At 36.7% G+C, this 16,881-nt stretch overlaps 1 protein-coding gene across 4 annotated transcripts in view; it reads left to right on the forward strand.

Annotated features, from left to right (window-relative positions):
- Positions 1 to 16,881, forward strand: part of LOC110504533 (sideroflexin-1) — a 29,492-nt gene that overhangs the window by 1,240 nt on the left and 11,371 nt on the right. For 3 of the 4 annotated variants that reach the window (XM_036969896.2, XM_036969895.2, XM_036969897.2), the window contains exons 2-8: positions 2,792 to 2,961; positions 3,759 to 3,929; positions 9,343 to 9,441; positions 10,724 to 10,799; positions 11,187 to 11,272; positions 15,974 to 16,101; positions 16,314 to 16,363. In XM_036969896.2, the coding sequence (XP_036825791.1) occupies positions 2,798 to 2,961; positions 3,759 to 3,929; positions 9,343 to 9,441; positions 10,724 to 10,799; positions 11,187 to 11,272; positions 15,974 to 16,101; positions 16,314 to 16,363 (774 nt within the window). In that variant the 5' untranslated portion in view covers positions 2,792 to 2,797. The remainder of the gene's footprint in view (positions 1 to 2,791; positions 2,962 to 3,758; positions 3,930 to 9,342; positions 9,442 to 10,723; positions 10,800 to 11,186; positions 11,273 to 15,973; positions 16,102 to 16,313; positions 16,364 to 16,881) is intronic. The other variant, XM_036969898.2, reaches the window with a different exon arrangement.

The following is a 16,881-nucleotide window of genomic DNA, read 5'->3' on the forward strand; positions in this document are numbered from 1 at the left end:
ACAATGGGTTAATAGAATCTAGTTCAGACTGGGTTACATTGTAACAACGGGTTAATATAATCTAGTTCAGACTGGGTTACATTGTAACAACGGATTAATATAATCTAGTTCAGACTGGGTTACATTGTAACAAGGGTTAATATAATCTAGTTCAGACTGGGTTACATTGTAACAACGGGTTAATATAATCTAGTTCAGACTGGGTTACATTGTAACAACGGGTTAATATAATCTAGTCCAGACTGGGTTACATTGTAACAAGGGTTAATATAATCTAGTTCAGACTGGGTTACATTGTAACAACGGATTAATATAATCTAGTCCAGACTGGGTTACATTGTAACAAGGGTTAATATAATCTAGTTCAGACTGGGTTACATTGTAACAAGGGTTAATATAATCTAGTCCAGACTGGGTTACATTGTAACAACGGGTTAATATAATCTAGTTCAGACTGGGTTACATTGTAACAACAGGTTAATAGAATCTAGTCCAGACTGGGTTACATTGTAACAACGGGTTAATAGAATCTAGTCCAGACTGGGTTACATTGTAACAACAGGTTAATAGAATCTAGTTCAGACTGGGTTACATTGTAACAACGGGTTAATATAATCTAGTTCAGACTGGGTTACATTGTAACAACGGGTTAATATAATCTAGTTCAGACTGGGTTACATTGTAACAACGGGTTAATATAATCTAGTTCAGACTGGGTTACATTGTAACAACGGGTTAATATAATCTAGTTCAGACTGGGTTACATTGTAACAAGGGTTAATATAATCTAGTTCAGACTGGGTTACATTGTAACAACGGATTAATATAATCTAGTTCAGACTGGGTTACATTGTAACAACGGGTTAATAGAATCTAGTTCAGACTGGGTTACATTGTAACAACGGGTTAATATAATCTAGTTCAGACTGGGTTACATTGTAACAACGGGTTAATAGAATCTAGTTCAGACTGGGTTACATTGTAACAACAGGTTAATATAATCTATTTCAGACTGGGTTACATTGTAACAACGGGTTAATAGAATCCAGTTCAGACTGGGTTACATTGTATCTTGGGAATGTCGTGATTATTTCACCTCTCTGTGATTTTAAAAAACAACAACATTACCTAAATTTGATAGGAAAGGGGAAAAATGCAGTAGCATGGCAAAGTGCAGACGTTCTGTCACACTACATGAAGCCATACTGGCTGCTAGACAAGGTGCCTTGTCTAGGTTATGAGATATTATTTTAACACAGCATAATGTAGTTTCAATTAGACTAAACTGTTTTATTGACATGCCCATATAAATATAGCCTATGTTGATTAGGCCTAATTAATTTAGAATGAAGATGAGCGATAGCCTATCTACGTGCCCATGACTAGGCTGTTTCAATTCATCCATTCTTTGACCCCATAGAGAGAGAGAGCGAGAGAAAGGGGTAGGAGGGTAGGGTGGTGGGTTTGGGGCTTTTGAAGAGACGCCTCGACCCCGGTCACTGGGGGGTGGGGTGGGGGGGGGTTATGAGGTTCAGTACAATTTAGCTCTTCAAAACCCGTGTCAGGTCAGCCAGGCCTGTTTCCATAGCAACATTCTACTGGATCAGTTGTCCTGTTAAATTAATCTCAAGAAGAATTTATCACAGTGTGTTCTGGGTTTTTCATTCCTCTCAAGGGACAGCAATTGTGACATGATTTTGTGGTAACATAAGAGACGTTACCTAGAAAGGAGTGATTTCTGGCTGATGTGTAAGTGATATAGAGTGAGTGATTTCTGGCTGATGTGTAAGTGATATAGAGTGAGTGATTTCTGGCTGATGTGTAAGTGATATAGAGTGAGTGATTTCTGGCTGATGTGTAAGTGATATACAGTGAGTGATTTCTGGCTGATGTGTAAGTGATATAGAGTGAGTGATTTCTGGCTGATGTGTAAGTGATATACAGTGAGTGATTTCTGGCTGATGTGTAAGTGATATAGAGTGAGTGATTTCTGGCTGATGTGTAAGTGATATACAGTGAGTGATTTCTGGCTGATGTGTAAGTGATATAGAGTGAGTGATTTCTGGCTGATGTGTAAGTGATATACAGTGAGTGATTTCTGGCTGATGTGTAAGTGATATACAGTGAGTGATTTCTGGCTGATGTGTAAGTGATATACAGTGAGTGATTTCTGGCTGATGTGTAAGTGATATACAGTGAGTGATTTCTGGCTGATGTGTAAGTGATATACAGTGAGTGATTTCTGGCTGATGTGTAAGTGATATACAGTGAGTGATTTCTGGCTGATGTGTAAGTAGTATTCAGAGCCCTTTCCCTTGATTTTTTTTGCAAAAATGTCTAAAAACCAGTTTTTCCTCTAGTCTCAGAATGAAATAGAATAACTGGAATGTTGTTTCAGGGTTAGTTTGCTCCCAGGTAATACAACAGTCAAGCCCTTTTGTTTAGCTTTTATTCCCCTTGTTTCTAAGTCTAGGACTGGGGACCCAGATGAAATTGACTTAATGCTGTTTAGAACTATTCCTGTGAGTGCCACACTTTGTGGGAACTAATCTTGTGGGAACTAATCTTGTGGAAACTAATCTTGTGGGAAGAAACTTAACACTGGGACACCTTATTACAATTTTCCCAAAGCTTTTATTCAGGAGGATGTTATGAATTTCACCTCCTCTGACAGTAGCTAGGCTAATTTATGAATTTTAGTCGAGCGCTGGTAGATAAATCATCTGGGACAATAAAACAATAAAACAAAATAAATGATCTTTGCTATTACAATGTTGGTGTGTTCTTTCAGATAACCATGACGACAGAAATCTCCACCTCCATAAACATCAAGGAGCCTCGATGGGACCAAGGGACGTTTATGGGCCGGGCCAAACACTTCTTCACCGTTACCGACCCCCGCAACGTCCTGCTCACCAACGAACAACTAGAGAATGCACACAAAGTCATCAGTGACTACCGGTAGTGTATTCTGAGCCTGGTTCTCCTTAGTTCTCCTTGGTTCTGGTTCTTCCTGGTTCTCCCTAGTTAACATGGGTTCTGGTTCCTCTTGGTTCTCCCTAGTTCACATTGGTTCTGGTTCTCCCTAGTTCACATTGGTTCTGGTTCTTCTTGGTTCTCCTTAGTTGTCCTTGGTCCTGGTTCCTCCTGGTTCTCCCTAGTTGTCCTTGGTTCTGGTTCCTCCTGGTTCTCCCTAGTTGTCCTTGGTTCTGGTTCTCCCTAGTTGTCCTTGGTTCTGGTTCCTCCTGGTTGTCCCTAGTTCTCATTAGTTCTGGTTCCTCCTGGCTGTCCCTAGTTCTCGTTGGTTCTGGTTCATCCTGGTTGTGCCTAGTTCTCGTTGGTTCTGGTTCCTTTTGGTTTTCTCTAGTTCTCCTGGGTTCTGGTTTCTCCTGGGATCTGGTTCCTCCTGGTTTTGCTGTTTGGAAACAACCTTTAACTGAGCTGAGAGCAACTGATAGAATTGACTTCCGGCATATTGGCATAAATCTAGGATCAGTTTACCCTTAATTAACTATTGATGAACCAGAAAGACAACACATGGTTGCATTCTATGATGCAACATTGAATACACAGAGCAATGTTGCTAGGTAAGAGATTGAAGGCTTCTACACTGTTACATTTGGGACAATGTTTATCAAATACAGGTTGTGTGCAACGAACAGGGTTTTGTTTAAACTTGTATTGCTACTAAGTAAACAGGCTCAGCTAATCACTTGTTATTTGTCTTTGAATCCCCCCCCCCCCCCCTTCTCTCCCAGGCAAGGTGTGATGTCCCCCGGGCTGACAGAGGACGAGCTATGGCGAGCCAAGTATATCTTTGACTCAGCCTTCCACCCAGACACTGGAGAGAAGATGATCCTGATTGGCCGCATGTCTGCTCAGGTCCCCATGAACATGACCATCACTGGCTGTATGATGACCTTCTACAAGTGAGCAGCAGTGTTCTATTAAAATGATAGTGTTATACGGCTGTCCTATTAGAATGGCAGTGTTACACGACTGTCCTATTACAATGGCAGTGTTATACAACTGTCCTATTAGAATGACAGTGTTATACGACTGTCCTATTAGAATGGCAGTGTTACACGACTGTCCTATTAGAATGACAGTGTTACACGACTGTCCTATTAAAATGATAGTGTTATACGACTGTCCTATTAGAATGGCAGTGTTACACGACTGTCCTATTAGAATGGCAGTGTTACACGACTGTCCTATTAGAATGACAGTGTTACACGACTGTCCTATTAAAATGATAGTGTTATACGACTGTCCTATTAGAATGGCAGTGTTACACGACTGTCCTATTAGAATGGCAGTGTTATACGACTGTCCTATTAGAATGGCAGTGTTATACGACTGTCCTATTAGAATGACAGTGTTACACGACTGTCCTATTACAATGGCAGTGTTATACGACTGTCCTATTAGAATGACAGTGTTATACAACTGTCCTATTAGAATGGCAGTGTTACACGACTGTCCTATTAGAATGACAGTGTTACACGACTGTCCTATTAAAATGATAGTGTTATACGACTGTCCTATTAGAATGGCAGTGTTACACGACTGTCCTATTAGAATGGCAGTGTTACACGACTGTCCTATTAGAATGGCAGTGTTACACGACTGTCCTATTAGAATGGCAGTGTTACACGACTGTCCTATTAGAATGGCAGTGTTACACGACTGTCCTATTAGAATGGCAGTATTACGCGACTGTCCTATTAGAATGGCAGTGTTACACAACTGTCCTATTAGAATGGCAGTGTTACACGACTGTCCTATTAGAATGGCAGTGTTATACGACTGTCCTATTAGAATGGCAGTGTTACACGACTGTCCTATTAAAATGGCAGTGTTACACGACTGTCCTATTAGAATAGCAGTGTTACACGACTGTCCTATTAGAATGACAGTGTTATACGACTGTCCTATTAGAATGGCAGTGTTATACGACTGTCCTATTAGAATGATAGTGTTATACGACTGTCCTATTAGAATGGCAGTGTTACACGACTGTCCTATTAGAATGACAGTGTTACACGACTGTCCTATTAGAATGACAGTGTTACACGACTGTCCTATTAGAATGACAGTGTTACACGACTGTCCTATTAGAATGACAGTGTTATACGACTGTCCTATTAGAATGGCAGTGTTACGTGACTGCCCTATTAGAATGGCAGTGTTACGTGACTGTCCTATTAGAATGACAGTGTTACCCGACTGTCCTATTAGAATGACAGTGTTACACAACTGTCCTATTAGAATGTATTAGAATGACAGTGTTATACGACTGTCCTATTAGAATGGCAGTGTTACACGACTGTCCTATTAGAATGGCAGTGTTACAAGACTGTCCTATTAGAATGACAGTGTTACACGACTGTCCTATTAGAATGACAGTGTTATACGACTGTCCTATTAGAATGACAGTGTTATACGACTGTCCTATTAGAATGACAGTGTTATACGACTGTCCTATTAAAATGGCAGTGTTATGCGACTGTCCTATTAGAATGGCAGTGTTACGCGACTGTCCTATTAGAATGACAGTGTTACACGACTGTCCTATTAGAATGACAGTGTTACACGACTGTCCTATTAGAATGACCGTGTTACACGACTGTCCTATTAGAATGACAGTGTTACACGACTGTCCTATTAGAATGACAGTGTTACACGACTGTCCTATTAGAATAGCAGTGTTACACAACTGTCCTATTAGAATGACAGTGTTATACGACTGTCCTATTAGAATGGCAGTGTTATACGACTGTCCTATTATAATGATAGTGTTATACGACTGTCCTATTAGAATGGCAGTGTTACACGACTGTCCTGTTAGAATGACAGTGTTACACGACTGTCCTATTAGAATGACAGTGTTACACGACTGTCCTATTAGAATGACAGTGTTATACGACTGTCCTATTAGAATGGCAGTGTTACGTGACTGCCCTATTAGAATGGCAGTGTTACGTGACTGTCCTATTAGAATGACAGTGTTACCCGACTGTCCTATTAGAATGACAGTGTTACACAACTGTCCTATTAGAATGACAGTGTTATACGACTGTCCTATTAGAATGGCAGTGTTACACGACTGTCCTATTAGAATGGCAGTGTTACAAGACTGTCCTATTAGAATGACAGTGTTACACGACTGTCCTATTAGAATGACAGTGTTATACGACTGTCCTATTAGAATGACAGTGTTATACGACTGTCCTATTAGAATGACAGTGTTGTACGACTGTCCTATTAAAATGGCAGTGTTATGCGACTGTCCTATTAGAATGGCAGTGTTACGCGACTGTCCTATTAGAATGACAGTGTTACACGACTGTCCTATTAGAATGACAGTGTTACACGACTGTCCTATTAGAATGACCGTGTTACACGACTGTCCTATTAGAATGACAGTGTTACACGACTGTCCTATTAGAATGACAGTGTTACACGACTGTCCTATTAGAATGACAGTGTTATACGACTGTCCTATTAGAATGACAGTGTTACCCGACTGTCCTATTAGAATGACAGTGTTACCCGACTGTCCTATTAAAATGATAGTGTTATACGACTGTCCTATTAGAATGGCAGTGTTACACGACTGTCCTATTAGAATGGCAGTGTTACAAGACTGTCCTATTAGAATGACAGTGTTACACGACTGTCAAATTAGAATGACAGTGTTACAAGACTGTCCTATTAGAATGACAGTGTTACACGACTGTCAAATTAGAATGACAGTGTTATACGCCTGTCCTATTAGAATGACAGTGTTATACGACTGTCCTATTAGAATTGCAGTGTTACACGACTGTCCTATTAGAATGACAGTGTTATAACAAGACACTTCAATTGCCATATACAGTGTTGAAACAATGTGCAAATAGTTCAAGTATAAAAGGGAAAATAAATAAGCATAAATATAGGTAAATATAGGTATATAGGTAAATAAATATATTCTTCAGTTACATTGAGCTCATTTCTGACGTCCTTCTTTTCCATAGTGTATTTCTGTTTGAGTGATTCACCATAGTGAAGGCGTTGACTCAGGTTTTCTGTATTGTTTGAGTGATTCACCATAGTGAAGGCGTTGACTCAAGTTTTCTGTATTGTTTGAGTGATTCACCATAGTGAAGGCGTTGACTCAGGTTTTCTGTATTGTTTGAGTGATTCACCATAGTGAAGGCGTTGACTCAGGTTTTCTGTATTGTTTTAGTGATTCACCATAGTGAAGGCGTTGACTCAGGTTTTCTGTATTGTTTGAGTGATTCACCATAGTGAAGGCGTTGACTCAGGTTTTCTGTATTGTTTTAGTGATTCACCATAGTGAAGGCGTTGACTCAGGTTTTCTGTATTGTTTGAGTGATTCACCATAGTGAAGGCGTTGACTCAGGTTTTCTGTATTGTTTGAGTGATTCACCATAGTGAAGGCGTTGACTCAGGTTTTCTGTATTGTTTGAGTGATTCACCATAGTGAAGGCGTTGACTCAGGTTTTCTGTATTGTTTGAGTGATTCACCATAGTGAAGGCGTTGACTCAGGTTTTCTGTATTGTTTGAGTGATTCACCATAGTGAAGGCGTTGACTCAGGTTTTCTGTATTGTTTGAGTGATTCACCATAGTGAAGGCGTTGACTCAGGTTTTCTGTATTGTTTTTGTGATTCACCATAGTGAAGGCGTTGACTCAGGTTTTCTGTATTGTTTGAGTGATTCACCATAGTGAAGGCGTTGACTCAGGTTTTCTGTATTGTTTTAGTGATTCACCATAGTGAAGGCGTTGACTCAGGTTTTCTGTATTGTTTTTGTGATTCACCATAGTGAAGGCGTTGACTCAGGTTTTCTGGGTCTCTGTTTTTGGTTGGATAGGTTTCTCAATTTCTTTCTTAGGTTTTTGCATTCTTCATCAAACCATTTGTTATTATTGTTAATTTTCTTAGGTTGTCTGCTTGATATTTTTTAGATTTGATAGGGAAGTGATTTGCTGTGATCTGATAGTGTCAGTGGACTGACTGTGAACTCTGTAAGAGACTCTGGGTTGAGGTTAGCGATGAAGTAATCTACAGTAGTTTTTTAATCTTTATTTAACTAGGCAAGTCAGTTAAGATCAAATTCTTATTTACAATGACGGCCTACACCAGCCAAAGCCGGACGACTCTGGGACAATTCTGCGCCGCCCAATGGGACTCCCAATCAAGGCCGGTTGTGATACAGCCTGGAATCAAACCAGGGTGTCTGTAGTGACGCCTCAAGCACTGAGATGCAGTGCCTTAGACCGCTGCACCACTCGGGAGCCCAGTACTACTGCCAAGGGATGAGCTGTAGGTGTAGGTACTATAGGAGTCTCCTCGAAGCCTACCATTGACAATGTACAGACCCAGCGTGCGACAGAGCTGCAGGAATGGTGACCCATTTTTGTTGGTTGTTTTGTCATAGTTGTGTCTAGGGCGGCATCTTTTAAAGGAGGGAACACTGTCACCTCCAGGTAGGTGTTTGTCCCCCTGTGTGCTGAGGGTGTCAGGTTATTGTCCAGTTCTGGCATTTAGGTCACCACAGACTAGTACATGTTCCTGGGCCTGGAAATGGTTGGTCTCCCCCTCTAGGATGGAGAAGCTGTCTTCATTAAAGTATGGGGAATCTATTGGGGGGATATAGGTGGCACACATGAGGACATTTTTATCTGAGATCATTTCCTTATTCATTTCTAGCCAGATGTATAATGTTCTTGTTTTGACTAATATACTAGAGTGGGTTAGGTCTGCTCTATATTAAATTAGCATACCACCTGAGTCTCTACCCTGTTTCACACCTGGTAGTTTGGTGGATGGGACTACCAGCTCTCTGTAACCTAGAGGGCAACCAGTGAGTTCATCTCCTCTACATCATGTTTCTTGTAGGATGACAATGTCTGTATTTCTAATTTCTTAGTTGAAGTCTTGTTCCTGCTCTTTAGGCCAAAGGCAGATGACCTCAGACCTTGTATATTCCAGGATTTTATAGTAAAAGCTTTGTGTTCCATAAGCCCCCCCCCCCCCTCTGAGGACAACTCCAGCTGTAGTCTAATTGAAGTCTCTCTCTCTCCTCAGGACAACTCCAGCTATAGTCTAATTGAAGCCTCTCTCTCCCTCTCCTCAGGACAACTCCAGCTGTTGTCTAATTGAAGCCTCTCTCTCTCCTCAGGACAACTCCAGCTGTAGTCTAATTGAAGTCTCTCTCTCCTCAGGACAACTCCAGCTGTAGTCTAATTGAAGTGTCCTCTCTCTCTCTCTCTCTCTCTCCTCAGGACAAATCCAGCTGTAGTCTAATTGAAGTCTCTCTCTCTCCTCAGGACAACTCCAGCTGTAGTCTTATGGCAGTGGATCAATCAGTCCTTCAATGCAATAGTCAACTACACCAATAGGAGTGGAGATGCTCCTCTCTCAGTCAAGTAAGTTGGTTTTATAGTTTCTATATCAGGGATATTCAACTACTTTTATATTCTTACAGGGGCCAGATGTGTAAAAAAAAGAAAGAAAAAAAGAGTTTGATTGCAGGGGGGCCAGACATTTTCCATGTGTAATTATTATTCTGTGTATATATATATATATATATATATATATATATATAAAAAGCCATACACACACCAATAAATGACTTGTCTTAAAATGAAATGTTCTCAACCAGCTGGAGTCGAGGTGGCAACCAAAACATTTGATAATCATTGAAAAGGAAACAACGCCCGCTCACCTTTTTTTATTTGTCTTAAATGTCTCTTAAAAGTAATTAGGTCATTTGGAAATCGTCTGAAAACGGAGCATCTCAGTAATTTAATACAACGATACACTACATGACCAAAAGTATATGGACACCTGCTCGTTGAACATTGGCATCAATATGGCCTTAGATGTTCCCACTTCCCAATAACAGTACGCCTATTTCACCGGAGCTCTAGCAGGGCAGGTCATTTTACAAAATGACTTATTGGAAAGTTGGCATCCTATGACAGTGCCATGTTGAAAGCCATTGTGCTCTTCACTCTACTGCCAATGTTTATCTATGGAGATTGCATGGCTGGGTGCTTGATTTTATACACCTGTCAGCCGACTCAACTAATTTGAAGGGGTGTCCACATACTTTTGTAGCTTAAATTGTTCAAACGATAGAGCCAAATTCATATGAAGAAAAAAATCAACCTGCCACATAGGCACTAGAAACCACACTATAGACAACCCCCGTAGTGATAGAAACCACACTATAGACAACCCCCGTAGTCATAGAAACCACACTATAGACAACCACCGTAGTCATAGAAACCACACTATAGACAACCACCGTAGTCATAGAAACCACACTATAGACAACCACCGTAGTCATAGAAACCACACTATAGACAACCACCATAGTCATAGAAACCACCGTAGTCATAGAAACCACACTATAGACAACCACCGTAGTTCTTGTCATTTTGACCCGGAACGTCGGATTCTGACGGGGATTTATTTTCAGATCTTTTGTTAATGATGAGAATTGATCAAAGGGCCAGTCTAAATGAATAAACGGGCCGAATCTGGCCACCAGTTGAACAGCCCTGTTCTATATCATTTTTGTTAGCTGATGTTGCTCTGGTAGTTTTTTTGTCTTGTGTGTTTCTGATACCTATTAACCCTGTAATATTTTGTGGTTTGGATAATATGACTATGTGAATTTCTGAATGCGTCTCTCGTTTGCAGTCAGCTTGGCACAGCCTATGTATCTGCTACCACAGGGGCAGTAGCCACGGCTCTAGGACTAAATGCACTAACAAAGGTATTAACCCACTGAAACCCTGTTCTCATTCATTCATTTACCATCAACCACATCGCACGGGAGTGTTATCAAACGTAGCTACTCACAAGTCATATCATGAGTAGTTATCATGTCCGAAATAGTGAATAGAAGTGACTAGTAACCCCGAATAGAAGTAGTCTACACATTTTGCCTGCTGCCTGCTTTGCTGGTTTGTCAATGTGTTGAAAGAGAGAGAGAAAATGTTGTGTATTCCATACGGTATTCCCACTGTGGAAACAAATGTCGCTCATCATAACCATCATGACATACACAAAGAGCTTTTAAAGCTTTGGAAAAATATTAGAATGTATAGATCAATTCAACTCCTGTCTGTCTATTTAACTCCAACCTTTTGTTGTCGTCCAGCACATATCTCCCCTCGTAGGAAGGTTAGTTCCCTTCGCCGCTGTTGCTGCTGCGAACTGCATCAACATCCCTCTCATGAGGCAACGGTGAGACCAACTAGCCTGTACCACCTTCTGTTTGAAAATATGTCTTCAGCATTTTAAGTGTTTTTCTTCTCAATTCTCTACTAATATGTAGTTTTAAATGTTGATTAGATTACTACAATGCTCAATTCTCTACTAATATGTAGTTTTAAATGTTGATTAGATTACTACAATGCTCAATTCTCTACTAATATGTAGTTTTAAATGTTGATTAGATTACTACAATGCTCAATTCTCTACTAATATGTAGTTTTAAATGTTAATTAGATTACTACAATGCTCAATTCTCTACTAATATGTAGTTTTAAATGTTGATTAGATTACTACAATGCTCAATTCTCTACTAATATGTAGTTTTAAATGTTGATTAGATTACTACAATGCTCAATTCTCTACTAATATGTAGTTTTAAATGTTGATTAGATTACTACAATGCTCAATTCTCTACTAATATGTAGTTTTAAATGTTGATTAGATTACTACAATGCTCAATTCTCTACTAATATGTAGTTTTAAATGTTGATTAGATTACTACAATGCTCAATTCTCTACTAATATGTAGTTTTAAATGTTGATTAGATTACTACAATGCTCAATTCTCTACTAATATGTAGTTTTAAATGTTGATTAGATTACTACAATGCTCAATTCTCTACTAATATGTAGTTTTAAATGTTGATTAGATTACTACAATGCTCAATTCTCTACTAATATGTAGTTTTAAATGTTGATTAGATTACTACAATGCTCAATTCTCTACTAATATGTAGTTTTAAATGTTGATTAGATTACTACAATGCTCAATTCTCTACTAATATGTAGTTTTAAATGTTTTAAATGTTGATTAGATTACTACAATGCTCAATTCTCTACTAATATGTAGTTTTAAATGTTGATTAGATTACTACAATGCTCAATTCTCTACTAATATGTAGTGTTAAATGTTTTAAATGTTGATTAGATTACTACAATAATCAATTCTCTACTAATATGTAGTTTTAAATGTTGATTAGATTACTACAATGCTCAATTCTCTACTAATATGTAGTTTTAAATGTTGTTTAGATTACTACAATGCTCAATTCTCTACTAATATGTAGTTTTAAATGTTGTTTAGATTACTACAATGCTCAATTCTCTACTAATATGTAGTTTTAAATGTTTTAAATGTTGATTAGATTACTACAATGCTCAATTCTCTACTAATATGTAGTTTTAAATGTTGTTTAGATTACTACAATGCTCAATTCTCTACTAATATGTAGTTTTAAATGTTTTAAATGTTGATTAGATTACTACAATGCTCAATTCTCTACTAATATGTAGTTTTAAATGTTGTTTAGATTACTACAATGCTCAATTCTCTACTAATATGTAGTTTTAAATGTTTTAAATGTTGATTAGATTACTACAATGCTCAATTCTCTACTAATATGTAGTGTTAAATGTTGATTAGATTACTACAATAATCAATTCTCTACTAATATGTAGTTTTAAATGTTGATTAGATTACTACAATGCTCAATTCTCTACTAATATGTAGTTTTAAATGTTTTAAATGTTGATTAGATTACTACAATGCTCAATTCTCTACTAATATGTAGTTTTAAATGTTGTTTAGATTACTACAATGCTCAATTCTCTACTAATATGTAGTTTTAAATGTTGTTTAGATTACTACAATGCTCAATTCTCTACTAATATGTAGTTTTAAATGTTTTAAATGTTGATTAGATTACTACAATGCTCAATTCTCTACTAATATGTAGTTTTAAATGTTGTTTAGATTACTACAATGCTCAATTCTCTACTAATATGTAGTTTTAAATGTTGTTTAGATTACTACAATGCTCAATTCTCTACTAATATGTAGTTTTAAATGTTTTAAATGTTAATTAGATTACTACAATGCTCAATTCTCTACTAATATGTAGTTTTAAATGTTAATTAGATTACTACAATGCTCAATTCTCTACTAATATGTAGTTTTAAATGTTGTTTAGATTACTACAATGCTCAATTCTCTACTAATATGTAGTTTTAAATGTTGATTAGATTACTACAATGCTCAATTCTCTACTAATATGTAGTTTTAAATGTTGATTAGATTACTACAATGCTCAATTCTCTACTAATATGTAGTTTTAAATGTTGATTAGATTACTACAATGCTCAATTCTCTACTAATATGTAGTGTTAAATGTTTTAAATGTTGATTAGATTACTACAATAATCAATTATCTACTAATATGTAGTTTTAAATGTTGATTAGATTACTACAATGCTCAATTCTCTACTAATATGTAGTTTTAAATGTTGTTTAGATTACTACAATGCTCAATTCTCTACTAATATGTAGTTTTAAATGTTGTTTAGATTACTACAATGCTCAATTCTCTACTAATATGTAGTTTTAAATGTTTTAAATGTTGATTAGATTACTACAATGCTCAATTCTCTACTAATATGTAGTTTTAAATGTTGTTTAGATTACTACAATGCTCAATTCTCTACTAATATGTAGTTTTAAATGTTTTAAATGTTGATTAGATTACTACAATGCTCAATTCTCTACTAATATGTAGTTTTAAATGTTGTTTAGATTACTACAATGCTCAATTCTCTACTAATATGTAGTTTTAAATGTTGTTTAGATTACTACAATGCTCAATTCTCTACTAATATGTAGTTTTAAATGTTTTAAATGTTGATTAGATTACTACAATGCTCAATTCTCTACTAATATGTAGTTTTAAATGTTGTTTAGATTACTACAATGCTCAATTCTCTACTAATATGTAGTTTTAAATGTTTTAAATGTTAATTAGATTACTACAATGCTCAATTCTCTACTAATATGTAGTTTTAAATGTTGTTTAGATTACTACAATGCTCAATTCTCTACTAATATGTAGTTTTAAATGTTTTAAATGTTAATTAGATTACTACAATGCTCAATTCTCTACTAATATGTAGTTTTAAATGTTAATTAGATTACTACAATGCTCAATTCTCTACTAATATGTAGTTTTAAATGTTGTTTAGATTACTACAATGCTCAATTCTCTACTAATATGTAGTTTTAAATGTTGATTAGATTACTACAATGCTCAATTCTCTACTAATATGTAGTTTTAAATGTTGATTAGATTACTACAATGCTCAATTCTCTACTAATATGTAGTTTTAAATGTTTTAAATGTTGATTAGATTACTACAATGCTCAATTCTCTACTAATATGTAGTTTTAAATGTTGATTAGATTACTACAATGCTCAATTCTCTACTAATATGTAGTTTTAAATGTTGATTAGATTACTACAATGCTCAATTCTCTACTAATATGTAGTTTTAAATGTTGATTAGATTACTACAATGCTCAATTCTCTACTAATATGTAGTTTTAAATGTTTTAAATGTTGATTAGATTACTACAATGCTCAATTCTCTACTAATATGTAGTTTTAAATGTTTTAAATGTTGATTAGATTACTACAATGCTCAATTCTCTACTAATATGTAGTTTTAAATGTTGTTTAGATTACTACAATGCTCAATTCTCTACTAATATGTAGTTTTAAATGTTGATTAGATTACTACAATGCTCAATTCTCTACTAATATGTAGTTTTAAATGTTTTAAATGTTGATTAGATTACTACAATGCTCAATTCTCTACTAATATGTAGTTTTAAATGTTGATTAGATTACTACAATGCTCAATTCTCTACTAATATGTAGTTTTAAATGTTGATTAGATTACTACAATGCTCAATTCTCTACTAATATGTAGTTTTAAATGTTGATTAGATTACTACAATGCTCAATTCTCTACTAATATGTAGTTTTAAATGTTGATTAGATTACTACAATGCTCAATTCTCTACTAATATGTAGTTTTAAATGTTGATTAGATTACTACAATGCTCAATTCTCTACTAATATGTAGTTTTAAATGTTGATTAGATTACTACAATGCTCAATTCTCTACTAATATGTAGTTTTAAATGTTTTAAATGTTGATTAGATTACTACAATGCTCAATTCTCTACTAATATGTAGTTTTAAATGTTGATTAGATTACTACAATGCTCAATTCTCTACTAATATGTAGTTTTAAATGTTGATTAGATTACTACAATGCTCAATTCTCTACTAATATGTTGTTTTAAATGTTGATTAGATTACTACAATGCTCAATTCTCTACTAATATGTTGTTTTAAATGTTGATTAGATTACTACAATGCTCAATTCTCTCCTTTTTAATTTGTTTTTTTTCTATAGCCTATATCACTCATCGCTTATTTACATTTTTCTTTCCACAACTTGGACAAGAAAGGATCTTTATCATCAATGCCAGTTTCTATAAGGTCTTTCAACAGAAAGGATCTTTATCATCAATGCCAGTTTCTATAAGGTCTTTCAACAGAAAGGATCTTTATCATCAATGCCAGTTTCTATAAGGTCTTTCAACAGAAAGGATCTTTATCATCAATGCCAGTTTCTATAAGGTCTTTCAACAGAAAGGATCTTTATCATCAATGCCAGTTTCTATAAGGTCTTTCAACAGAAAGGGTCTTTATCATCAATGCCAGTTTCTACAAGGTCTTTCAACAGAAAGGATCTTTATCATCAATGCCAGTTTCTATAAGGTCTTTCAACAGTTTAATAGATGTTTACTTTTCTTCTTCAACTTTTGTCCAGGGAACTGAAACACGGCATTCCGATAACCGACGAGAACGATAACCGGTTAGGAGAGTCAACGACCGCCGCTAAGCAGGCTATCTCCCAGGTGGTGGTGTCTAGAATCCTCATGGCCTCTCCTGGAATGGGTACGTATTACATGATAGGCTTTAGAACCAATCTGGCAACCCATGCGATCTGTGACTCCAACCTGGCAACTCCATATGATACACTGGAAACGATAAAAGCTTGAAATCCACCATGTTGTCAGGTGAAAGATCATGTTTGTGTAGGTTGATTATGATGTATGAATAAACATTTATAAAGGATTAACATTTTATTTGACTATTCTGTTTTTTAGCTATCCCTCCATTTTTAATGAACACCTTGGAAAAGAAAGCCTTCCTGAAGGTATTATTCACATCATTTAGCATTTTGTTTGTTCATGTATGATCACATATTTACCTACTTTCTCGTATCCGTGACGGCAGTCAGCCTTACGTTCTCGTATCTGTGACGGCAGTCAGCCTTACTTTCTCGTATCCGTGACGGCAGTCAGCCTTACTTTCTCGTATCTGTGACGGCAGTCAGCCTTACTTTCTCGTATCCGTGACGGCAGTCAGCCTTACTCTCTCGTATCCGTGACGGCAGTCAGCCTTACGTTCTCGTATCCGTGACGGCAGTCAGCCTTACTCTCTCGTATCCGTGACGGCAGTCAGCCTTACTTTCTCGTATCTGTGACGGCAGTCAGCCTTACTTTCTCGTATCTGTGACGGCAGTCAGCCTTACTTTCTCGTATCTGTGACGGCAGTCAGCCTTACTCTCTCGTATCCGTGACGGCAGTCAGCCTTACTTTCTCGTATCCGTGACGGCAGTCAGCCTTACTTTCTCGTATCTGTGACGGCAGTCAGCCTTACTTTCTCGTATCT

Source organism: Oncorhynchus mykiss, chromosome 25 (assembly GCF_057628025.1).
Source record: "Oncorhynchus mykiss isolate SJ-2025 chromosome 25, ASM5762802v1, whole genome shotgun sequence".
NCBI lineage: Eukaryota > Metazoa > Chordata > Actinopteri > Salmoniformes > Salmonidae > Oncorhynchus > Oncorhynchus mykiss.